Genomic DNA, 27,785 nt, shown 5'->3' with positions numbered 1-27,785 from the left:
GTCTACAAGATGGCGAGCATGGTGGTGCCAACATCAAGACTAGAGCGAAACCAAAAGCTTTAAAACTTCTCCTGTTTGAGGAGATGAGAGAGCTGGGCAGACTAAAGGATTAAAACACCGATGCATCACTCTCTTTAGGAAGAGATGAAGCAAGATCCTGACTCGTAATTTCTGTCCTCAGACTAGAAAAACTAAGAAAACATCTCCTCAGCTTTCTACTTGTGAACTAAATCAAAATGGCTGCTCACAGCATCAGTTCATTGTTTTGAAGAGGAAAACAGACATCGCTCATCACGGTTAGCTGGCTAGCTCGTCACATAAGGCGTCCATAGTTTTTTCCCCCCAACTTTGCAGCTTGAGATTATAGTGGTTGAAATAACGCCAAGCTCAGACCTCCCACTTCTGAGGTAAGTCAAATGCAGCACAAATCCCACTGACGCCAGGAGTGGCGGCCAGTCAAATGGCATTGTGGGTAATGTAGGAAACAGTTCATTCGATGAGATGAAATGAGACTTAAATTAGAGCAGTTGGACGGTGGCTCAGAGTGGCAGTTTGTTTACTGGCTTAACATTACATCTCGCCCATAATGAGCGCCAATACATTACAACAGTACGCAAATATAATTACGAGTAGATTATAGTATTGAGAACGTGCATCTTCAGTAACCATTTTATCCTGGTCAGGGTTGGAGTGCATCCAGAGCCTATCCTGGGAACACTGGATGCAAGGTGGGAGACTTCACAGCAGATGGGATGCCAGTCCATCACATGGCACAATGCACACACACATTCACACACCAATGGGCAATTTAGCGTAGCCAGCTTGCCTACCTACATGTTTTTGGACAGCGGGATGAAACTGGAGAACCTAGAGGAAACCCACAGGACACTGGGGTGAACATGTGGAACTCCACATAGACAGTAACCCAAGCTCAGGATCAAACCAGGGACCCTGGAGCTGTAAGGCAGCAATGCTACTCGCTGCACCACCATGAATTAGTTCTTGTGTTCTTGCTAATTCATGTTACACCGTATATTGCATTCAAATAGCAACATTTATATACTGTAAGATCTTTTATGCAGTATGAAGTATTGTTACTACTACTTGCAGTAAATAATAATGAAGAATAATGAGATACAAGTGAAAAGGAAGCAGTCAATATCAAGATCCAAACACTCTTCACAATACCCAGAGCTCTCCACCAAAATAATTTATTTATACACCACTTAAAATATGAGAATTATAACCAGATGTAGTGATAATATATAAGGAGCAAAAATCAGCAGTGGTGGCAGACGATCTGATGAGACGGTAAATTCAAAAATGAAGGGAAAGAAGAAGCCGGAGAAACCTCGGGACTCAAAGAAGATCTTACAGAAAAGGTGGAAGGTAAAGATATTCAGGGTCATGGCCCCAATTCTGAAAGAGGAGCTTAAACAGATTCCTGAAATAAACACTGGCGACAATCTAGAAGAGAACGAGTTCAGGAACGTGGAAGCAGCCACACCCGTATAGGCGAAGAATGAGAAAGGGAGGGTGAAACTATAGGTTTTCTATACGGCTGTCCTCTTTCTTTCAGAATGCAACGGAGATAAACGACGCGGTTCCGCCGAGTCTCAACTCTGCTCGTTAGCATTCTGACTAGCATGATGGTGCTAACAGCAGAACTAGCATGAAATCTTAAGAATTAGAACTTTTTCTGTTTGAGGAGATGAGGGAGCTAGACAGCCTAAAGGACTAAAACACTGACGCATCACTCTCTTTAGGCAGAGATGAAGCAAGAGCCAATGTTGCGTTCGACTCAATATCATAACTCGTAAGTTCTGACCGCCGACTAGGAAAAAAAAAACGAAGAAAACGTCCCCTTGACTCAGAATTCCTACTTGGGAACTCAGGATCTGAGATAGTGTAGTACAAATTGCTGAAAAAAGTTAACTATGATGGAAAGATGTCTGCTTGTTGTGTAAGGGGCTGCGTAGCTGCAGACCGGTCAGCGTGCCCATGCTGACCCCTGTCCGAAAGCACCTACAATGGGCACGTGAACATCAGGACTGGACCGTGGAGCAATGGAAGAAGGTGGCCTGGTCTGATGAATGAGGTTTTCTTTCACATCATGTGGACGGCCGGGTGCGTGTGCACCAATTACTTGGGGAAGAGTTTGCACCAGGATGCACTATGGGAAGAAGGCAAGCTGGTGGAGGTAGTGTGATGCTCTGGGCGATGTTCTGCTGGGAAACCTTGGGTAATGTTACTTTAACACGTTAACTCCTTCCTAAACATTGTTCCAGACCAAGTACACCCCTTCATGCCAACAGTATTCCCTAACAGCACTGGCCTCTTTCAGCAGGATAATGCTCCCTGACACACTGCAAAAATTCAGGAATGATTTGAGGAACATGTTTGAGGAAGGTGTTGACTTGGCCTCCAAATTCCCCAGATCTCAATCCGATCGAGCATCCGTGGGACGTGCTGGACAAACGAGTCCGATCCATGGAAGCCCCACCTCGCAACTTACAGGACTTCAAGGATCTGCTGCTGACGTCTTGGTGCCAGATACCACGACTAACCTTCAGAGGTCTTGTGGAGTCCATGCATCGACGGGTCAGAGCTATTTGGGCAGCACAAGTGGAACCTACACAAAATCAGGCATGTAGTTTTAATGTTAATGCTGATCGGTGTACATCACTCCTCACAGCTAGCTGGCTAGCTTGTTAGCAACAGAAAATAAACATTGAGGCGTCCACGGTTTTCCCCAAACTTCAAGGTAAATCAAATGCAGCATAAATCCCACTGACGCCAGTTAAACGGCATTGTGGGTAATTTAGGAATCCATGAACCAAAGTGAAAATAGATCGACATATCGAAGAAAGACATTTTAACTCAGTATTTCCATCACAAAATACATTTTGGACATCACTGAAGATAACATAATACTTAAGCACTTAATGAATATGCTTTAAGGTGAATAACAAACTGATGTGCTGAGAGTTGGAGGCCTAAATTTACTAAACGCCAATCGACATTTGAGGAAAGAACAGTCACAACATCAAGATCCCTCAGGTGGTATTAACCAGTTTAATTAACCCTGATTACATTTAAAAACATCAGAAATCAACAAACGTAAGGAGAATTAAAATGTTACAATTTGTTATTAAAACTCAACCTGTCATTAAAAGCTGTGATACCACAGAAATAAAGAGAGAAGGAAGGTAAAGACAGAGAGAGAGAGCGAGAGAGAGCGAGAGAGGGAGAGAGAGCGAGAGAGAGAGAGAGAGCGAGCGAAAAAAGACCATTACACAATAAAGCAATACAGTTTCTTTTCAAATTATGTAAATCCCACAAATGAAAAAGAAACACGCAAGATCAACAAAAGAGTAACATTACAAAATAACGAATTACATAACATGACCAGAGTTAAAAATCATATGCGTCCCCTCTACCTCCATACACTATCATCTGTCTCCATTATAACAGCCTGAAATATAATTACAGCTTTTAGTTATTTTACAACTTTAAAAAGGTTCAACTGTTACATGTATAACACATGGTTGGGTTAACGGCAAGAGACTCCGCTCTCGAATAGATCACTTCTTTGACGAACCCAAACTCAGGACTAAATGAGGAAAAAATAAACAATAAAATTGTCAATAATGATAATGATCATAAAACAGCAAATTTGACATCATATGGGAAAAAAAAAAAAAAAGAAGAAGAAGAAAAAAAAAAAACAACAACAAAAGATGAAAGAGAAATTAACCTGCTTAAAAATATGTAGTCCTGCGCCATGTCCCTCACATAAAGCAATGTCTTCCTCAGCGCAGCAGGTCCAGAGACCTAACAAATCATTCAATAGGTCAGCAAAAGAAGGCGGGGCTCCTGGGCAGGATAAGGATTACGGGACAGTTTTACTGGAGGAGTAAAGAGTAAGGCAACTGTCAGTCACATGAAGAGGACGGGGGACAGAGGACGTCAGAAGCGTAGCCATCGGGCTTGCCAGTTCTGTCGAAAGTTAAATACTGTACAGTGTGAACGACATGCCCGTAGGATCTGTGCGTCTTCCGGATGGCAGGATGCAGACTCCGCCCTCACCGAGTCATGATTGGCCATCTCACGCAGTTTCTTCTCCGATGCTGTGCGCAAGTGTCCTCACAGCTGGGCTAAAGTTCACAGACCTTCAGGAGGTCCACTATGCTGAACTCCGGACTGGTGGTTACCCAGGAGATGGACAGACAGGGCAGACACACACTCACTCACTCGCTCGCTCATTCTCACACACACACACACACACACACACACACACTAGAACAGAATGGCGGCACTTGCATCAGGTAAAGTTCAGAGCTCTGCTTCTATCCAATGCTTGGTGTGATTTTGTCTTTCGCTATTTGTGTATGTGTATTTCAAAAAAATAATCTTTTTTAAAAAAAAAATAAATCATACATGTATAAAAATGAACCAAAATAAAACCCCAACCCCCCCCCCCCCCCAAAAAAATGCCTATATACGACATCCAGACCTTTTAAAACAAAACCTCTTTCAAAACCCTGGATAATTACATACCGTTAATGCTATGGTTCCACGACTGCAGCTTACAATATTCATACAATATACAGAACAGGTTCAGAAATGTAAAAGTTTGGGTTCTCATGTTTTCGTCTCGACATGCTAGAAGGCAGTGTACAATTCTGGCCTGTTATGCTATCAGTTAGTGTGTAGGGGAAAGGATGAATCAGGTGCCTCTTACGCCACAAAAACGCTCAAAACTACACTTCCCACAATTCCCCAGGAGGTTCTGGAGGATTACATGAGAGGAACTCTAATTCCCACACAGGTAAAAAAAAAAAAAAAACCAAACAAACAAAAAAAAACAAACAAACAAAAACACTGCCCACACAGGACGCCCTACACTTACACAACGCAAAGCGTAGCCCTCCGGCCCCTCTCCTGCACCGAATGACACGCTGATCACTCACACAGCGAGCGCCGAGAACTAAGAACAAGTGACTACGTTGGACGAGAACGTTTTTTTTTTTTTGGGGGGGGGGGGGGGGGGGAGGGATGAGATAAATAAATAAAAATCTCCACCATCGCTCCACTCGGCTATGATCCTGAAGCTTCGTTTAACCAAACGGATCTGCAATCTTCAGAGATGTAAACCACGAATCCTTTCATCCGCACAGAGGAGAAAGAAAAAAAATAAAAAATAAAAAATGGAATACAAACAGTATTTTCTGGTCCCAGAGCGAGCCAAAAAGAAACAGAGAGAGAGAGAGAGAGAGACAGAGAGAGAGAGAGAGAGAGAGAGAGAGAGAGAGCGAGAGAGCACTGAGGTGAGCTGGTTTACATAGAAAGAAGAGAAATCCTGAGAACACTCAGAAACATCACAACACACCACACACACTTCCAACCATCTGAGCTTGCTTTCCCAAAACAGTAATCTCCACTGTTAAACGTTAGAGGAGTTAAACAGGCGCTGTGAACACTCCTAGTTTTAATCACATATCAATGGTCATGAGGCTGAGGAGCTTTAGGGAAATGCAGTCCAGTGCAGGATTCACACAAGCGACAGGTGGATTCATCAGAAATGTACATGTGGTTCCGTGTGTTTGTGCGTGTGTGTGTGTGTGTGTGCCATAAAGGGTCCCTGAGCAACATGGCCAGGCTGGTTACGTGTACAGCACAGCTCGTAGAGCATTTACAACAGTGCCTCTCTGAGGATGAGGAGGAGCAGACAAACACTCCACCCAAAGCTAACGATAGCTGATCTGCCCGTGTGTTTATGCTGATCATGTGATCATTTCAGTCCAGGACTTGCTCTGCCGTTCGCTCTGCTGTCTGCGGGTGTGTGAGGGATTTGCAGGCACTTCACTTGAATAAAAATGAAAAATAAAAAATGTCCTCCAGTGCCAATTGTCAAAGTCTCCTGAGGGTCAGTCGTGCGTGTGTGTGTGTGTGTGTGTGTGTGTGTGTGTGTGCGTGCGTGTGCGCATGGTACTTTTTTCCTTATTACAATCACCTTCTGAGAAAGTTTACATTGGTGAGCTCTGAAATGAAAACACATTTGCTTGTTTGTGAAGAGCGGGGCCGGTTTTGTTTCGTGAGTGCTGGTGCTTGTGTGTCAGTGTCGTAGATCTGTAAAAAGAGGCGTGTCCGTCTGCGAGTGTGTGAACGTCAGCGGCCGTTGTTCTCGAGCGTCGTAGGTATGAGTGCTCGTCCTGCACGTGTGTGTTACGCCAGCACGTCGCTTGTATCAGCAGTCCTTGTTTTCCAGAGACAGCTGGGCGGCTGCGCGGTGCAGTTCGGCGCCCAATTTGTGAGGGGCCGAGTTCTCGCCGTCCTCCCTCTCGAATCCGCTGCTCTCTCCGTTCTTTTTGTCCCCCCGGACTTTTTTATCCTCGGCCTCCTCGGTGTGCTGCTCCTGGTCCCAGCGCCGCTTGAAGCGCAGTTTTAGCGGGATGCACTGAGAGGGAGAGGCCAAGGGGGCGTGCCCGTGCCCGCTGGTTGCCGGGGGAGTGTCCGGCTCGCTCTTTACCACGGGCATGCCGCCACGAGACGACGACGAGGAAGGTGCACCAAAGAATGGCGGAGGAGCCGGGGCTTTGAACACATCTTCCTCCGAGTCGTCGTACTGAAGAGAAGCGGAAACGCCGTTGGACTGACGCCCGGAAATGTGGTGGTGGTGGTGGTGGTGATGATGATGATGGTGGTCACGGCGGTGGGCGGAGAAGAACTCTTGCTCGTCTCCCTCCTCGTCACTGATGTCGGTGACCTCAACCTCCTCCTCAGATTCGATGTCAGAGATGGGCTCTACCTGCAAGACGACGACCGCAATGACGGACAGACAGAGAAAGAGAGAGAAACAGAGACCGTAGAAGCGAGTGAGTAAGGTAGAAGGAGTACGTTACACCGAACCTAAAATATTCACTTGGTAAAATTATGAAGCGTAATATCCATCCGTGGGGGGAGCCTGGCGCCTATCCCAGGGGACTCGAGGCACGAGGCGGGGGACACCTCGACTGGGGTGTCAATCCGTCGCAGGGCACAATCACACGTTCGCACACGACAGACAATTTGGAAATGCCAATCAGGCTACAGCGCACGTTTTCGGACTGGGGGATGGAACCGGAGTACACAAACAAAAAAGAGCACGGCGAGAACATGCGAACTCCACGCAAAGCATAATATAAAATGTACTACAACATTAAAGTTTGCTATCGAAAAGCCTGTGAAGGATTACAGCTTTGATATTTCGCATCTACAGTAAGTTATATAACAAGGACCTGGGGAAGAAGGAAATAATTGGTACAAAAATAGATTTCAGTGTTTAATGAAGTACTCGTGAAACAATGAATTTGGCCAATTATCGGAGCGCTAACAATACCCGCGACACGCTCATAAATTACATCACGAGTCACGGTGCGACTTTATTTCAAATAAAATCTATTAAAAAGACTTCTGCACACTAAAACCAAAAGGTGTTCTTCCCTTGCTTGTGGGAAAAGAACGTTTTACACCGCGCATCCGTGAAAACGCTGAGGAGCAGGATGCCGTTATGCTGAATTTAGGAAATCGGAAAACGAGTAAACGGCAAATTCATTACAACGCGTGGTACTTCCACTATTCCTGTAGTCATCATGTTCGTTTGATTGTAAAGTCCCTCGTGTGCTGATACAAAGACAATGAGCCTGTCGACAGCCGTCCTTTACTGAAGATGTGATTATGGTCGGTCGGTATATATATATATTTTTTTTAATGATGCGCCGTTCGAGAACAATGTTGGGCTTGGCTTGCAGGTTGGAATAATGCAATGTATTCGTTTAGAATTTGTTTAATCTAAATAATAATAATAATAATAATAATAATAATAATGATAATAATAATAATAATAAAGAGACACACCTTGATCTTGGGTAGGCCTGTGCTGTTGAGCGATCCGCTCGATGAAGAGTTGGAGACGATGCCCGAGCTCAGGTCGCTGCCGAAAGAGAGCGAGGAGCCGAGGGCAGACGACGAGGACGAGCCGAGGGAGCCCTGGTGTCCTTGTGACTCGCGCTGCTGCTTTCTGCCTGGTGGTGGAGGCTGCAGCTTGAACTTAAAGGGCGCGTGATGGGCGTCGTCCGCCGGGGCCAGCGGGTACGAGTGAGCAAGGACGGACGGACGCTCGGTGGTACTAGGCAGAGGCTTCTCGGGCCGCTGCGGCTGGGGCACGACCACGTTGGGGTAGTGGAAGAGGGCGCGCGGGCTCAGGTGGTAGTTATAGACACTCTGCGTATGCGCCTGAAGGTAGCGCTGCATATCCTCAGCGCTGAATGAGAATATGGAGCCTGGCATTGGTGACAGCGTTGGCGAGGGTGTGTAGGCCAGGTGTGTGCCCGCCGTCACGGGGAGGGCCGGTGAGAGCGGCGGTGGAGCCAACAGGCCCGAGCCTGCGGGAGCGAAGGGCGAGAGCGGCTCCGGGTGAGCGCGGTGACCCCTGTGACCCCCGTGGTTTCCGTACATCCGGTACAGAGCGTCGTGGGCCAGGCGAGGCGGCACGGCGCTCCTGAAGCCTCGATCGGGCACACGCTCTTCCGCCGCGCCAACGCCGAGGCTGCCCTCGTCGATCTCCGAGTTGGCGGAGGTGCCGTCGCTGCAGTCAGACACCGAGCCTCGAGCCAGGCGCCGCGCCACGCTGCTGAAAGAGCCCGGGCTTCTCAGCTCCTCACTGCTGGGGGAGAGAACCTCAGACGGGGTGGACGGAGGGAAACGGAAGTGAGACACTGCACCTGTGGGCACGGGAGGAGCGCTCTGAGGAACGCCTACACCTACACGCCACGACACAGAGTGGGAATAAACAAAGAGAGTTAAACACACACACACACACACACACACAAGAAAGGGACAAAAGATGGCATGAGATGGAAAAACATTAGGTTCTGCGTGAGTTCTGTAGAGAGAGAGCAGTGAGTGGGCAGTCTGTCTGCATGCGTGTTTGCACGTGTGTGTCATTTTGTTTGTGTGGGAGTTTAAAAGACAGTATGTAGGCAGTGTGTGCATGCGAGTGAGTGTGTGTGTGTGTGTGTGTGTCTCTGTGTGTACCTGCAGACCCCATGTCTATGAAGGGGTAGTTGACGAGGACCAACTTGTTGAAGTTGAACTTGTAGGTGAAGCGCTTGCCTTTCGTTTTGTGCAGGATCCGTTTGTTGTAGTAATACCTGCAGGACGACACAAACACGTACCGCTACGGTAACACAATCGCAAACGCACACGCGCTTTCCGACCGTTTCGTGACCGCTCTGGTCATCCTAGTTCGAGTTTATATAACGGACTGTGCAAAATCTCCTTTCTTAATCCTTTTATAGGAGTTCTGTTCTCTCGTCTATACGTGCAGAACTTGTTTCCTCCTCCAGCTTTTTACATAACCTCGATCCTTTCTCGTTGCTCCGTCTATTTATACGAGCCTAAATGTGTCCCGAACGTGATCGACCCTCTCCTTGCAGAGCGTGAGCGTGCAGAAGATCGCTTCTGATCTTATGCGTTACGACCTGTAAGCTACTCATTTGTGCGAGTGGCGGGTTTAAGGGGAGATGCTGACACGGGCGGTTTTTAAAAAATGTTTACAGGATGCCGCTTAGCTGTGTGTTCAAGCTCTGTGTGTGTGTGTGTGTGTGTGTGTGTGTGCGCGCGCACGTGTCCATACGATTAAAGGAGTGTGCGAGAAGGTCAAAATAGCTGGGATTTGGGAACAGCAAAAGGCAAGAGGGCGTGTTATACTGAGATCGGAGGAATATGTACGGACAAAATGATTTCTCTCTAATAATACAAAAATCAATAGAAAGATTGTGTGTGTGTATACACACACACACACACACACACACACACGTGTGTGCGTGTGGAGGATACACACCAGAGTGTGGTAGATTATGGCGAGACAGACAGATTCAGACTTGTGGTTTGTGCGTGTGTGAGGCCGAGTGAGAGAGAAGAGCGAGAGAGCGAGAGAGAGAATTATGGTTATTAAGAGGAGTCGTGAATGTTCAGACAGGCTCTTTCGAGGTTCAGACAAAAACAGATCGGTGGGCCAGAAGACGGAGGGAGAGTGCGAGAGTGAGTGTTAGACCCACACAGAGTGGGTGTTAACACATGTCCATATGTACCTGTTTTTCTTACAAACACAATTAATGAGACCGTTTTAAGAAAGAAGAAGAATTTTTTTAAAAAAAGAAAAAAAAAAAAAAAAAAATCTGTGTAAACAAAGGACATGATGATTACCGTTATTATCTTACGATAAATCGCACTCGCGTATGGCAGATCGTGCACGTCGCCCCTTCACTCATCTCTACGCCTTAACTACAGACGAGGATAATTAAAGTGAGAGAATTTCCCACCGGTAACTAAATGGCACTAAAGGCAAAGATGTATAGCGGTCGTATGTGCTCCGTTTAAACTCGGCCTAATTCATAGATCTGTTTTATTCTTCCACACGACATGCACAAGGGAGCAGAACACACGTGAAGAGTTGCAGGAGAAGTAGGACAGGACAGATGGCCAAAGCGACTGGGTGCGATATCCCTATTAAAGGATCATTGCAGTTGGATTGCTCGAGATTCGGACTGATCCAGTCAGCCGTCACAGCCCTAATAAACAAACAGGAAAACAAATAAAGCGACAAGCCTGGGGTTTACAAAAGTAGCTGTGCATTAGAACATCCCTGATACACATCACACACACACACACCAATACGAGATGACACACACACACACACACACCAATACGAGATGACACACACACACACACACACCAATACGAGATGACACACACACACACACACACCAATACGAGATGACACACACACACACACACACCAATACGAGATGACACACACACACACCAATACGAGATGACACACACACACACCAATACGAGATGACACACACACACACACACACACCAATACGAGATGACACACACACACACACACCAATACGAGATGACACACACACACACACACACCAATACGAGATGACACACACACACACACACACACACACACACACACACACACACACACACACCAATACGAGATGACACACACACACACACACACACCAATACGAGATGACACACACACACACACACACCAATACGAGATGACACACACACACACACACACACACACACACACACACACACACACACACACCAATACGAGATGACACACACACACACACACACACCAATACGAGATGACACACACACACACACACACACCAATACGAGATGACACACACACACACACCAATACGAGATGACACACACACACACACACACCAATACGAGATGACACACACACACACACACACCAATACGAGATGACACACACACACACACACCAATACGAGATGACACACACACACACACCAATACGAGATGACACACACACACACACACACACACACCAATACGAGATGACACACACACACACCAATACGAGATGACACACACACACACACACACACACACACACACCAATATGAGATGACACACACACACACACACACACACACCAATACGAGATGACACACACACACACCAATACGAGATGACACACACACACACACACACACACCCCAATACGAGATGACACACACACACACCAATACGAGATGACACACACACACACACACACCAATATGAGATGACACACACACACACACACACACCAATACGAGATGACACACACACACACACACCAATACGAGATGACACACACACACACACACACACACACACACCAATATGAGATGACACACACACACACACACACACACACCAATACGAGATGACACACACACACACACACCAATACGAGATGACACACACACACACACCAATACGAGATGACACACACACACACACACACACACACACACACACACACACACACACACACCCCAATACGAGATGACACACACACACACACACACCAATACAAGATGAAACACACACACACACACGAATACGAGATGAACACACACACACGAATACGAGATGAAACACACACACGAATACGAGATGAAGTCAGACACACGAATACGAGATGAAACACACACACACACACACACACACACACACACGAATACGAGATGAAACACACACACACACACGGATACGAGATGAACACACACACACGAATACGAGATGAAACACACACACGAATACGAGATGAAGTCAGACACACGAATACGAGATGAAACACACACACACGCACACACGAATACGAGATGAAACACACACACCCACACACCCCCCATTTGACCTGACTTCAAAAGAGAAGGATTCTCTGTGTCTCTACCTTTGGGCGTAATTACCCACATGCAGCTCTCTGCTCTATCTCTTACATCCTGTGCATGAAGGCTGGACCGGGCTCGGACATGAAAGCATGATTTTAGGGAAGGAAGAAGGTTTCCACAATCAAATTTGAGTGAATGGGTTTAAAATGCGCTCGCTCGCGCACACACACACACACACACACACACACACACTGACAGATCATTACACCACATCACTGCTGAATTCTCCAATCAGATGGTGTGGTTTAATAGACGCTGCACACACTTTCCGCCCTGTCAATCAGAGCAACACTAGCCAATCACAGGCATCCGTGAGCTCACGGATGTGGAAGAGGGTGGATAGTGCTTTCCTGTGTGCGTTTTATTCCGCGCTGTGATGCAGCATGAGCAGCAGTCTGAACAGATGCAGTCGGCTGGCTTAGAGGAAGCACCCAGTGTTGGCGGCTGTGGTTCAGGTGGTAGAGCGGGTTGTCCACTAATCGTAGGGTTGGCGGTTCGATTCCCGGCCCACGTGACTCCACATCCCGAAGTGTCCTTGGGTGAGACACTGAACCCAGAGGTGCTCCTGCGCTATACAAGTGCAGACCATTTACCATACGGCGTTCACCCCCTTCTGGTTGGTGCAGTCATATAATAACATAAGAGGACTGACCGGTGGATAGGAATTGGCAGGTGACGAAACGGGGGTTGACCGCAATGACAAATTGCCGTGGTACAACACTTTCACCGAGGAGACACCTCGGGCTTGTATAGGAAGATATTCCACTTCGGGATGGTAACGCTGTGTGTTCGTCCCGACTTTACTCTATATTATTCGTTTCTACATGACTGAGCCTCATGATGTTTTAAAGTAACCCTGTGCTATCGATAAAAACGACACGACCCTCAAAATTCTTCCGTCATTTAGATCTAGAGTGTATTTTTGCTTCCTTTCACACCATGATCTTCGCTATTACTCCTGTAGCACGTATCAGGCGAGGCGTAGAACGGCTCGGATTCTTCCCGAGGAGAAAAGGACATCGGGGAAATAGTACTAATGCAGCTTGTTTACTAAACACCATCACAGGCGCACACTTGAGTCTCGAGACATCCACTGGCTCCATTGTGAACTCGCAGATAAACATCATGCTGTGTGCGCGTGTGTAAGAGTGTGTTTCCGCGTGTCAGAGTGTGCCACGAGTGTGTACTGTGTGCGTCTCTCTTCACCCACCAGCCTAAGAAAGAACCCATTCTGTCTTTGACAATAAGATGTACACAAGTCTGCCCCCAAGCTCACTCCCCTCTCCTCTTCACCACACACACACACACACACACACACACACACAAACTTGTCCATTTGACAAAGGGGTCTGTTGTAGTCCAAATCCTCTGACTCACTCTCTCCACACACAGCCAATCAACATCAATCAAATGCAAAGACTTGAAGTAGGTCACTTCAGATCTCACACCTGTAGGACAGGACAAAGATGTAAGATGCGTGCGCTGAAAGTAATTATCGGCAGCCGCCATGGCATCACAGGTATGCGCAAACTATCCCCAACGCGTGCCAAGTCTGTAAAGGCTGATCGCTCGCGCGATGGACACGGACCCCATTGTGTCTCGGTGGTGGGAGGATGCAGGGACGGGAGCGGGGAGGAGGTTCCTCCACCCTGCTTTGGAGGCGAGAGGAAGCTGCGTGTGTCCTGACCTGCTGTGGAACAACAACACTGGGACAATGCTGTTGGACGGAGTGGGAATTTCCACACGCACACGACAGGAAAGAGACGGGCGCCGGTCCGGAGAACGCGCTGGATAGTGCCATAATGAGACAATCGCACCAGATCCCAACTGGCAAATACAGTGATGAACTGAAAATACATAAATACATCAGTAGTGGGCGGTGCAAAATGGGCCTGTTGAGTCCAACAAATATTTTCAAAAAAAAATACACAAAAATATTGCCAAGGCTGTGAAAGTGTTAGTGTTTTAACACTCTGACATTAATCGGCATACCGTTACTGATACCGTCGAGGCTTCGCATCATTCACACTCTCAGCCTTTTAACAGTATTTTACAGGCATACACACATTTAAATTTGCCCCCCCCCCGATGTGATGTTTAACAAGTCAATGGCTTTGGTGGCATTTACAACTCAAACACTTGGCTTTGTTCAGCATGTCGTCTATTTACGCCGCGTTCCTTTATTTCCGAACGCCGTACGCGTGCGTTTCTCCGGTTATTTCTGCTGGACTCGACTCGCGAATGAACTGCTTCCAGTGATTTTCTTGGAACCGGACTAGATCTCGTCTTGTAAAGGTCTCGAAAGGGGTTTGGCTTCAGAACAGCTGAATTAAACAGAGATGAAATAATTACTGACTTGACTGGTCAAATTCCACTTCCTGTAAATAAAGAAAATAGTTTCACTTGTGCCATCTCGACAGATGAAGAGAATGAAGGAGATTACCTCAGACGTATGTGTATATTATAGACACACACACACACACACACGGGTATATAAACATGTATGTAAAAGTTTAGGAGTTGTACATAATGTTTCCAAAGTAACAGGACATTTTGTCCTCAATAAGAGTTGCAGGAAGTGAAACCGGTTGATATTCGAAACGGCGATGCTGATTTAATAGCTGTTGCCCAAACATCAATCCATGGTCCTCCTAAGTTACAGGGCCGTGGTGCCTTGAGCTTCCTCGCGTCACTGCTCATAACCAGTGATGCAAACAGAGAGGACGTTAAATGTTATGTACATTATTGTTAAACTGGAAAGCTGAAATCCTGCATTCTAAACCCTCAGATGTCCTCTTGGTCTCCTTGACCTCTAGCTGAAAGACGGCAAAAAGCACCAGTGGTGATGCACGAGAAGTGATGAGTGATAAAGCCCGGACCCTGTTCATAAACGTGAAAGGCATTTTGCTTGGTTTGCATGCACTTGTCCCCCCGTAAAGCGAAGAGTCACTTGCGAATCGACACCGAGATCACCTTTATCCTGATGGGAGGGGACTGTTGGAGGATGACTCCACCCACACGGCACGAAGATCCACCGAATGTTCTCGAGGAGTATGAAAATGATCTAAAATCACAATAACCTCATCACAACCCAATCGAGCAGATATGGGGGATTTTGCCTCGACGTGAAACATCAAAACAAAACAACAATATGCGAGTTCATCGTGTCCGTCCGTCCGTCCGATGTGGCTGCAAGGTACAGTGTAGCAGTTCAGGAGGCTTGTGGTGGCTCAACACCTCACGAGGACGAATAATTTGTGAGAATGATCCGAATAACATCTGGTCGGTGTAGATCGTACAGCAGCCTGCCTCCTTCGGCTGTACATTAACTGCATGTTTACAGAGTACACACTTACGATAGGTGTCCCCGATACTGACCACAGAGTATAGCTTGGGAGTATTCTCCTGATATAAACCAAAATACACGGTTCGAGCTTAGTCTCAGGAATATACTACGCACGTTTATTCCTGAAACCGGCTGAAATCCTGTCGGTGCCCGTCTGTTAAAGCGCTCGTTTCCAAGCCGAAGCCTCTACTGCCAAATCGTCCTGACGGACGACGTGCGGAATCGATTCTGCCACCCCGCTACATCGTTCCCGTCTAACTCGAGTCTGCGGTCTCGCTAAGAGGAAGGTGTGGACAGTGACTGACAGGTGCTGCGCGTCCGCCTACACGCGGACGCCGCGGCCAATGTTTACATTTCACGTTACATTTACTCATCTGGCAGACACTTTTATCGACGTGTTGACGGTGTTATGCCGTCTGTGACGTTTTTGTGCAAACGGCGATGAGTCGACTGGGACAAAACGTCCTGGTGTCCTAACAATAGTAGTGCTTTACAGCGTGGATCGATTCGCAACGTAAGACTTCGGCCTGGTGTCGACGTGATGTAGACAGAAGCGCTGCTGAGGTAGAACATCCTGACATACGGGCTAATTACGTCTGTGGCGGGAAAAGCATAAGAACTAGTGCGGGAGCATCCTAGATCCCCTCCGTCTGTCTGTTAATAGCACTCGGAGAGGAGGAAAACCTAACACGCAGGCTGATCATACCCACCCACAAATAGCATGTGTAGCTTGCTCTGGAATAAGTGTACACAACAAAGAAGAGATGCTTCAAATTAGCATAAGCAGCGTTTTAGAACGGATCGTTGCCTAGGGTTAATGATTTACGTAGCCTGCCTCGTGCAGTTGGCACTTCGTGAGGTTAAGTGCCGATTTAACACAAATAGTAGCACTGTAAGGGGATAGCATTCTCAGCCGTTCGCACAAGAGCAGATCAACAGACCGGTGCGTTAAGCAGGAGTGGATGTTCTACAGCGCCGCCTGATTGTCTGTCGCACCTGCTCATGTAAAGAAGTGCGGGCACATCAGGCTCACAATCTGTGCCACATGATCCTGCCTAATCGTTTTAAATCAGTGCACTTCGGTTGAGTTTTTTTTTTTTTTTTTTTTTTTAAAGTGTAGAATAAGGATAGAGCTCAGCAAATAATACGTCTCGATCCACAGAGTCCGAGCTCTCAGCTGGACAGGTCGTGTGAGGTTAAATCTCGTTGTGCAAGTCAGACCTAGTTTGTTTTAAAGAGCGGTACACGTGGATGCTTTCTGTAATAACTTTTAACACGGATGGCTCGGATAGAGCGATCGATCGCTGCCTGTTGACGGGGCGGAACGTAAGAGGACCGTGAAGCAAGTTTACCTGAGAGCTCGACTGAGTTTGTCGTAGTTCATCTGAGGCTTGCACTTGCGCGCCCCCCACAGTCTGGCCACCTCGTCGGGGTCTTTGATGACGAACTCGCCGTAGTCCCCCTGCCAGGCGATGACGTCGTGGTACTCCTCCTTCCTGAGCAGCTCCAGGATAAAGTGCCACAGCTGGATCTGCCTGGAGCCCGGGCTCGACTCGGGCTTGTACGCCCATTCTGGAAAGGCGAACCCTAAAAAGCACGGAGAAGACGATGAGGAAGAAATAATAAACAAAAACGCCTTCAACTTTCACCTACATCATCAGTCCGACTCTTCATCACCCTGATTAGAGGGTCACGGCCGGGTGAGGCTCGTCAAACGGAGGGTTAGAGTAATCAGCCTGAGGCCACAGAGTTGATCTCAAGCCTCGCTCGCATAATCCCAAATGTAATCTGTACGTTTTACTGGGGCTGCAACTAATTTTCCCTGTTTAAATGATGACAAATTTACAAGTTTAAAATAAGGATGACCGCTAGTCAGAGCTACAGAAAAAGAAAAAGATCAATCTCTCTAAATAATAATAATAATAATAATAATAATAATAATAATAATAATAATAAACACTTGAAAAAACAAGCACATATCGATTCTAATACTTAAATAAGGCAAACGAATTCTCGAATCAGAAATGAATTCATTCATTTTTCATCCTGGCTGGAATTCAAATCATCGGTGTACATTAAATGTGCTCATTCTAATATGTTCCTGTTTCTATAGTAACAGCTATATCGCAGGGATTTGTATAGTGGACGCTACACATAATGCAAGACTAATAGAAAACAAATGGTATAAAAACAGTGGTGTTTAACAGAAGCCAAACGTCCACGGCGAGGCTTTCGGTAAAGGTTACGTTTATTTAACATTTAAAAAAAAACAAAACATTTTTTTTTAAAAATTAAAAAAAAGGGGGTGTCGGTGCTTTGTAGAGGTTAGTACGTTTTCCAACACAGGAAACTCTTCAGTACAAAGGGGTTTACGCTTTCTGGTTTCTCGGTAACATGTGAGCTGCATGCTGTATTTATTTATTTATAAAATAAACAAAATATAAATATAAAATAAATAAATAAATAAATAAATAAATAAATAAATAAATAAATAAATCAATCGTCCCCAGTTAAGTGTCTGGAAACGCGCAACATTATTCGATGATTCATAATTTCCACACTAACAGAAAGTCAGGGCGGGATATATGGCATGGCACCTCCCCCTTTTTTAAATAGCCAATTGCGTTTAGTTTACCTCACAGCCCGTGCTACACCGTACTTGACTGTTAGTACCGTGAATATTTATAATGCTAGGGGCGGGACATTTCACATGCGACAGAGTATTTGATCGGACAGAAAGCTGAAGTGCAGAATGATGTCATCAAACATGCTGACCCGTATCATTGGTGGAGAGAGACTGTCCATTTTGAATGCGTATATCTTCTAAACGCATATTGCGTCATTGTTTTAGAGCACACTAGCTTAGACATAACCCTAAGGCTGACATTCATATACAAAATTCTTGATTTCATGGGGACTTCAAGAGTGTGAGGAAAAAAAAAAAAAAAAAAGAAAAGAAAAAAAAAAAAGGGGAGGCTGGTGAGGCACCGGCTGTTCCTAACTTGTCTTACAGACGTTCCATAACCTCAAACTTCTCGATAAATGGTTCATAAACATGAATCGTCATTTATTACTAAATGGACATTTTTAACTGTTGGTAAATTACTGTGGTATTAGAGGTACTTAGAAGTACTTCAGCACGTCCTTACACAAAACATCTGGAAAGCACAAGTCATTTGACAATTAAATAAACAATTTGCCATTTAATCAATCATTTAGACGCTTATGGCCATTTCGAGATCTCTAGATCCAAGGGGAAAGGAGAACACGGCGAATTAAAGAGCGGCTACGATGAAGAGCTAGCTGAAAACTGAGCAGATCCTCCGCACCCGAGGCGTTTATTCCAGGTTCGCGTACGCACACGTGCAAAACACACGCATGTACTGGCATGCGTGCACAGACGAAAAAAAAACCCAGACAGGCAGGTCCACCGGAGATCCTCCTGGCTGTATTCTCTTTGTGAAGTTATATTCAAGCAGATCGAGACGACCCTTTTTACGACACAACAGCAGTGAGGGTTTTTTTTTTTCCCCCACAAGGAAAAACTTTGAATACAACTCAATGAGGAACTCTGAATAAATATTCAGCTGTGTTGATGTTAAAAAAAAAAAAAAGAAAGAAAAAAAAAATTGATGAGCGTTGGGATGTTTTTTTTAAAATAAACAAACAAACAAACAAACAAACAAACAAACCAACCAGCACTCAGGCTTCAGGTTTCCGTCCCACCCTGACTGCATGTGTCCGTCTGGGACTGGATTGCATCATCGTGTTGTGCCGTCTTCAGAAAGTTTGCATAACAGTTACTGCATACAGACGACGATTTGCATACCTGTAACCACCTTTCTGAAAAATTTGCTTAAGGTCTGAGAAACACCAAGGCTGGAACAGCAGTCAGTTGTGGAAGAACTTTTACCACAGTCGGAGACGATACAAAACATCGCCGTGCCTCCTTCTTCCGTTAATCGTGAGGAATAAAACATTGTTTATAGCGGTTAGAGGAAAATCATCAACAGCTGGGTGTTGTAATCAGTTACCACCCGGAAGTGTCTAGAACGAGCGTACCCCGAAGTGTTTGATTCCTCTTACGCCACAGCGACTTCCTAACGATGCTTAAAAAAAAAAAAAAAAAAAAAGTCATTAAAGACAGTTACGTCGTACTTTTGATCGTTTACAGTTACTGTATGTTGTGGAACGTCTGCCAAACAAGCTTACTCTTGTTATCACTGTAAACAATCACCAGCATCTCTTTTTTTCCCCCCCTTCCCTTTTACTTAATGAGACCGATAGACGCAGCTCATCAAGTGACCAGGTCCTACGTCCCGAATCCTTTCCTGTGTGGGAAAACCTAAAGATACAGCTTTATCTCGGACTGTTACAACGTGCTGACGCTGGAGACTCCTTCCAAAAACTCTAAACGTCAACTGGCAGTACACATACACACACAAGTAAGTGTGTGTGTGTGTGTGTGTGTATAATCTACGAGTTACACATGTGAATCTGTTCACGTATGTCCTCTGTACATGTTACTAGGGCTGCAATGAACGATTATTTTCGTGATCGCTTAAATCGGCCGAGAATTTTTTCGGTTAATCGGATGGGGGGAGGGGCGGGCAAACTCATTACTATTTTTTTGTTTACTTAAAATAAAATCCAGAAACTGTGTTACAAATATAAACCTCAGACTATATACTTACACACACACACACACACACACACACACACATATACACGTACGTTTATATTATATAAACATACTTATGGCTTATTTTTTCTGGGTGCACAAAAAAAAAAAAAAAATAAGCACTGATAATTAAACTACAGTCCGAAACGAATAATAAAATCTCCCTTTCACGGCACCTTGTGTTTTTCTCTGACTCGCTGCCTTTAAGCATATTGTTTTACTTGCGTTTACTTTGATCGTAGTGTTTTAAATAGACGTTACAGGTCTTACTCGCGCTCCCGCTGTTCATCATCGCGAGCGAGGAGCGACGCGGCCTCGTCACGGACAGACCGCTCCTGTTTTAATACACGACAGGGTTGAACACAACCGTATCGCGCAAATACAGCATATAATGACCATAAACCTGAATTCAACTAAATCTCTTGAGCAACTTGCGCCGGGTTCTGCTGCTGTTACGGAAAGTTCATCAGCACCTTCTGACCAATCAGATTGAAGCATTCATACGGCAAATATCACATCAGCATGGGCATTAGCAGATCCACCGACGCTGTACTAGAAAGCAGAGCACATGAAAAAGCCGTGTGATTGCCCCTTTAAGAGGTCAAATGTGCCATGCTCCATAGATTCTGACAGACACAGATCTGGTTTCATGTCTCACACACACACACACACACACACACACACACACACACACACACACACACACACGTGAAAGCGATCTCCACTAAGAAGTCTGAGCCAAAGTCAATGTCTGTCAAACTCCCCGGTGAACAATGAAGAACAGACTCCCAAGTCACACAAGCACGCACGGCCTTCTGGCGATGATGGATACACTTACAGATGTGTAATTCTCTCTCTCACACACACACACACACACTTTGATGAACTAATAGTGCTAAACAATCTTGCAGAGGCGTGATGTCTGATCCCATGCTTCTCTATGGGTGTGCGCACACACACACACACACACACACACACAAACACACACACCCCCATTTGTGCTAAAGCATCCGAGACAGAGCCCAGCCTCAAGGACAAGACCTCTGTGAGCTAGGAGTGTGTGCGAGTAAGTGTATGTGTGTATTATTGATCATATTACTAGCTAAGCGCAATGAGCCCTGCAGCGTTGGTGTGTTGATACGGGAAAAAAACACACACACACAGTATCTCGCAAACCAATGGCATCACCGTGAAACACAACACTCCAGCGTACGCATGCGCGAACGTCTTTTAAACGTTTGTAGTAAATAAACACACAGACGCCGAGCTGCGTGTTCGCTGCCGATGCAAAAAAAACAAACCCCAGACCCGTTTTCTGTTCTTTCTCTACATGCTGTACACAAGAAAAAAACAAACAAACAACAAACAAAAAAAAACACATCTGAAAAACTGTTGTTAATATCATCTGAAACTAAATCCCAGTAAGGCTGAGCTGCTGTATATCCCTGGAGATGGATTCCCAGGTCAATATCTTGTGTTTGAATCAGACCATGTGACAAGCCCTTGGTGTCGGTCTAAACAACCGCCTCTTCTTCTCTCCTCATAAACTGGACTCGGTCATGTAGGATTCTTCTTCACAAAAAATAAATTAATTAATTAAATAAAAAAAAGAAAGGATCTGGCCTTTTCTCTCCACGTAGTCCACTTGTTGTTCAGGCCCTTGCCATCTTCAGATTGGTCTACCGCAACCCTCTCTTGACCCTGTGTACCACCCACTCCTGCAACTGATCCTTAATGAGTCTCCAAGACTTCATCATCACCCGATTGCCATGTTCCCTGTACTGCGGTTATTCCAGAAACTGGTACCACAAAGCTGGAAGCACACAAGTGTCTTGAAAGTCTGCGTATGCTGTACATGCATTACACTTTCCCTTCACTGGAACTGAGCGAACCTGTTCCAGCATGACCGTGCTGCTGTGCACAAAGCCATCGTGAGTCCTGCACAGAGCCCTGACCTCAACCCCACTGAATGGCTTCGGGATGAACCGGAACGCCGACTGCACCCCGGACCTCCTAGGCGGTCTTTACTGCCTGACCTCACTAAAGCTCATGTGGCTGAATGAGCAAATCTAAAATCTAGTGAAAAGCCTAGAACAGTGGAGGTTATTAGAACTGCAAAGGGGGAACCAACTCGGGAATGGGATGTTCAACAAGCCCATATGAGTGTGATGGCTGGGTGTTCAGATACTTTCGGCCATAAGGTGTCCCTGAAGACACTTATCGGAGTGCTCTACACCACTTTCCCCATCAACAGCTCGACTGGACTCACCATCCATTAAGCAACAATAAAGACATCCATCAAGACTCGGCTCCGTCTTCCTCCATAGCTCAATTAAGCAGTTTTCTTACTGGCATTTTGAAAAAAAAAAGTCTCTCAGGAGATAGATATATATATATATATATATATAGCGCTAATAGACAAACTTTAGATATCAGTGCTTAACAACTCACTAAATCCTAATCCCCTAGTCATGAGCTGTCGGTTTATTTATATACTGTAATCGCATTTTTATTCGTGACATCGTTGTCATTCATTTCATCTTCAGGAAGCATTTTATCCTGGTCAGCGTCGCAGTGCATCCAGAGCCAGTCCTGGTCAAACCGCAAAGTGGGAAAAATCGAATCGGATGCCAGTCCGTTGTAGGGCATCGTGCGCATTTAGCCAATCTGCCAATTTGTACGTTTTCGTACAGAAGGAGGAAACTAGAGAACCCAGGGGAAACCTACACTGATGGATAACTCGGCACAGACGGTTACCCGAGCTCAGGAACGGACAGGGAGGCATCGACGCTACCTGCTGCGGCACCGTGTCACCCTACTTCATTTCCAGCCTAACTGAATTCAGGTCTGAAGTTTAAAACATTCAATCGGTTACTTGGATTGAGCAGAAGTCTTACTTTGAGAGATTTATATAAAGTATTTGGCTACTAATTTGGGTCACGTAGCACTAGACGCTAAGAAGTATATTCTGTGACAGCTAGTCAGTTTGTGTTACGCGCAACACGTTCGCTCATACTCAGGAACTGCTCTGTCCTGATCAGAAACGCTGTGTGTGAGGCAGGACGGGATCCCTGGACGTCCCGGGACGTCAGAGTCTTCGATTTGAGATGCAGTTCATGACGACAATCACGACGGTGGCGGGAATTTATTAAAAAAAATAATAATACATTTTTTTTTTTTTTTTTTTTTTAAATGAAGCAGAGCTCATCGGGGTGTTTAACATTACTCTGCATGAAATCGCTAAACATTGTACAGTTTGACTTGAAAACCTGACCAACAGCGACGTCGTTGCCTCTGACGTGCCATCTGGTGGATGCGGTTTTAATCCGCCAAATATACTTCAGGTACGCTGCTTCTGCAAAGTTCTCTACTGGTGGCTTTAGATCGTTCTGTTCGGTACAGCGCGCTGAAGCATGTTGTGTGTGGGTGAAAGTATAGGCAGCGGTGTGTATTGTGCCATGTGTGGGAAACAGTGTGATGTGTGTGTGTGCGTGCGCGCAAGGCGTTTTAATGCTCTAGCAGAGAGTTGTGTTGCGAGTGCAAGAGCGTATGACCTCATCCCCCCCTCCCTACTTAACCTCTATGACCTCCAGCCCTTCTCTATGTCTCTCTGTCTCTCGTCCCCCCCCCCCCCCCTCAAGGGGGAGACACTGGATCCTTACCACAGAGGAGAAGAGGACAGATCCACGCACACACACTCGCGCTTCATCAATAATTCAAGGAGCCGCCTTCGCTCGGGAGTATCTGAGGGAAAGGGGGGGGGGGGGTGTGGGTAATCTCTGCCCCGGGACATTAGCGTGTGTGTTTTTGATGAGAAAAATGCTAGAAGTTGTTGACTAATTAAAAACGTTAAAAAAATAAATAAATAATAAAGTAGACTAAAAGGAGTGAACACGTAGTGAGTGATGGAACGAGACAATATGGTGGAGGTGGGAAAAGAGAAGCAGCCGAGAGGGGCCTGAGGAGGGAGTGTGTGTGTGTGTGTGTGTGGGGGGGGGGAGAAAGGGAAACAACGGAGGAGGGGTGAAAGAGAGGGATGAGATCATAGCTCGTCTCCTAGTCTGTTGTCATCCAGGTCAAATTGCTCCTCTCTCTCTCACTTCCCTCTGATGCCTCGTCCAAGTATGTAAATCAAACAATGCTGGCTGTCCGAGGAGACTTCTTTATGTATTTGAAGAATCTTGAGCACTCGAGCATACAGCAGCATTGTTATTAGAGGAAGCATACCCATGCACAGTGTGCGTGTGTGTGTGTGTGTGTGTGTGTGTGGTTTAGGCGAAATCAAACTGATGACATGAAAGAGTTTCTGTCAGGCTACACAGAGCAGCGATTCATCTGTGGGGAGAAACTGAAGAGGACGGCTTTATTCGCCTCTTTGTCATTAACGCTGATAGCAACTCTGTGCACTTCTTACATTCCAGAGGTGCGTGCGTGCGTGCGTGCGTGCGTGTGTGTGGTAAGAGGGGGACTTCAGTAGCCAGACTCTTAACAGCTCAGTGTGAAGACTAATATTATTGCAGTGTGAACTCTGTACACTCTGAATGGCAGAGACTGAAAGTGTGCGTTCTAGTTGTCACAATACTCCACCCCCCACCCCCCCCCCCACCCCACCACACACACACACACACTTAACTTTAATATCATTTCAAATCCACATTTGATTGTTTACAATGCCAAGCTCTAGTTTCAGTCGCCTAATGGACAGCTAACAAAAAAAAAAAAAAAAAAAAAACACGCCTGGTCTAATAACCCGTGCCACTCGATGCCCCGAGTCTGAATAAATACCTGCTGTTTAAGGCGATTCATTTGCACGCGTTTTAAAGATGCACCGACTTTCAAAAAGTGAAAAGAAAAAAAAATATATACACACACACACACACACACACACACACACACATATATATATATATAATATATATATATATATATATAAAGTGATTGATACATGCAAAGACTAAAGGATTTTTCTGTGGCTGAATCTCAAATGCGGTTCTATAGCTACATCGATGCTATACACCATGCACTGAGCACATACAGTGAATATGAAGCTAGCTGGGATTGGCTAATAGTGCATTTGAGCTGGAGGATTTTTATGCTGACTTTTACATAGCTGACGGGATCATCTAGTACAGAGGTTCTCAACCTTTTGTAACTAAAGCCACAACAAGCCCCCACTATCATGTGCCCCCCCCCCCCCCTTCATTGGAGGAGACCAGGTATAATGATCATTATATATTCTACATAAAATCTATCTATATATATCCTAATCTATAATCTGTTTTGATAGATGGATAGTTTTTTTTTGTTGTTGTTGCGTTTTTAAATTATTTTTCACAACTTTTATATAGTTTATAAAAGGGATTTAAAAAAAAAACCCATAACGGACAGGTATGGAACGTGAATGATATAAAATGTTTCTGAACACTATAACTACTGTGAACAAGAGAATTGGGTTGTAATATCGTGCATTATTTTACACGTAAAACATGTTTCGCTCCTGTTCGTCTTGCGTCCTAAAAACACACGCGTAAGAATGATGTGAATTGGGACAAAGGGCGCGTCTCGTTATCCACGACATTGTGAAATCTCCGGCTGTCAGACTCTCACTGAACAGAACAGAGCAGACACGGAGAGGTGCGAGTGCAGCTCAAATCGCTAAAGGGGTCTGAAGAGTCGCTAAGCTGGCAACACGGGTCTGCGCTGACAGCTAGATTAAAGGCAGGCTAAGCTCCGCCTCTCCCCAGCGAAAAGAAAATACAGAGGGAACGCGGGGTTTTTCCATTTACGCACATTCGATTTGAAACGCAATAAAATACACCGAGAACCCAAATGATGCCCAAATTTTGCGCCCCTTCTGATCTCTCCCACGTGTTGAGATCCACTGAGCTAGCAGAACCTAGTTAAATGCCCACGACAAAGCAACAAAACAAATCCAAAACAGTAAGGTTTGTGATAACACTAGCCACTCCGTGGCGTTTTTTTGTGTGATTGTTGCTGCCAAAAACCGCTTGATTTGGCGGCATCCGTTTTTTTTTTGTTTTTTTTTAAATTATTATTTGCGATGCAACTTGCAGAGTTTTTTGTTGTGCTTTTCTTGGCGGGAAACTACTTGAACAGTTGAAATTACAATCGCACTAAACAGTTGTGCGCGGCCTTCCGCAGGGACGTTTGTTGGTAAACGAGACCTTTTAGCTGTACTCGCGTTCGACGCCCGTGAACCCGAGAGGGACTTGGCTGAATGTGCGTTGTGATGACGTCACATGACCTGCCTTGGCCTAAATCTGCAGAAAACTCATTACCTCAGAACATCGTCGATTTCGCGTTCATTCCTCCCATCGCCAAAATTGCTGAGGGACTGACTAACGTTATAGGTTAACTAACGTTTAAATGCTAATTAACACTAAAATACAAAAACGTGGTGTTTTTTGTTTTTTGTTTAAATGCGACTGTTGACAGAAAGACAACCCCAGTGTGTTGTCCTGATGCCACATTTACAGGCTTTTCATTACCACAGAAAGGCTCAGGCGCAGCACATAAGTGTTTCTGCGGAGCACCTTAAGCCTTATGAACATAAAAAGGCAGTTATTTTCATTCAAATTCAAACATGTTATCTGGTGAAATGAATAGACTTTTGACTAGAAGTACAATAAACGTTGCCAGCTTTCTTTCACAAATATGGTAAGGATAAGGGTCAAAACGCAACATGATTTTTAATAACTTCACCACCACCACCATCCGGGAACCCTAGACAGCACCTAAGTCCTCTAAAATCCCCAAGTAAAACCCTGATTTACATTTATTCTAACGGTAGACGTTTGTATCCGAAACATCTAAAGGAAAACGCAGCTGATTAGATGTTAAAAAAATAAAAAAATAAAAATTCCACTTTGAGCAGCTATTTCGTTCCTTTTTAAATAGCGGTGTGTTCCGAGCAGATTGAAGAGATCGCGATGTACGGTATCCGGTTTTACCGCCGACAAGTCTTCGAGCATCGTGATACGACGTACCTGCTGTATTCAGCACGCTGACGAGGAGGGTCGTGTGCAGGGACAGCGAGAGGAAAGAAGAAAGAAGAAGATGAAGAAGAAGAAGAGGTGGGAGAGATGCGAGGAAGGGAAAAATCAGAACCTCTCAGTGACCACAGTCAAACCACAAGCACATTAAAGATTCATCAGGGAGAGAAGGAGAGAGTAAAAGAGTAAACCGAGTAGAGGGAGGACAGGGTTCAGAATGGAGTGAGCCGAGCACAAAGAACAAAAAAAAAAGAAAAAGAACACATAGAAAGAAAGAAAGAAAAAAAAAGAGGGCTGAAGAGAGTCGGTGCACGACCGCTGACGACATGGATGCTCGGTCTTTTCTTCTGTAGTGAACAAATCAGTGTACCCTTAACCTCAGAGAGTGAGCAAAGTCAATGAATGTACAAGAG

At 45.4% G+C, this 27,785-nt stretch overlaps 1 protein-coding gene across 1 annotated transcript in view; it reads right to left on the bottom strand.

Annotated features, from left to right (window-relative positions):
- Window positions 1–3,054: 3,054 nt before the first annotated feature.
- erfl3 (Ets2 repressor factor like 3) overlaps window positions 3,055–27,785 on the bottom strand; it is a 51,326-nt gene continuing 26,595 nt past the window's right edge. Inside the window, exons 2-5 of the mRNA XM_053624932.1 lie at window positions 17,031–17,265; window positions 9,079–9,194; window positions 7,900–8,804; window positions 3,055–6,811 (exon numbers count right to left, since the gene is read on the bottom strand). Of these exons, the coding sequence (XP_053480907.1) occupies window positions 6,251–6,811; window positions 7,900–8,804; window positions 9,079–9,194; window positions 17,031–17,265 (1,817 nt within the window). The 3' untranslated portion in view covers window positions 3,055–6,250. The remainder of the gene's footprint in view (window positions 6,812–7,899; window positions 8,805–9,078; window positions 9,195–17,030; window positions 17,266–27,785) is intronic.

The sequence above is a fragment of the Ictalurus furcatus genome, chromosome 1 (assembly GCF_023375685.1).
Source record: "Ictalurus furcatus strain D&B chromosome 1, Billie_1.0, whole genome shotgun sequence".
In the NCBI taxonomy this organism is placed as follows: Eukaryota; Metazoa; Chordata; class Actinopteri; order Siluriformes; family Ictaluridae; genus Ictalurus; species Ictalurus furcatus.
This window is presented reverse-complemented; position numbering and strand designations above follow the sequence as displayed.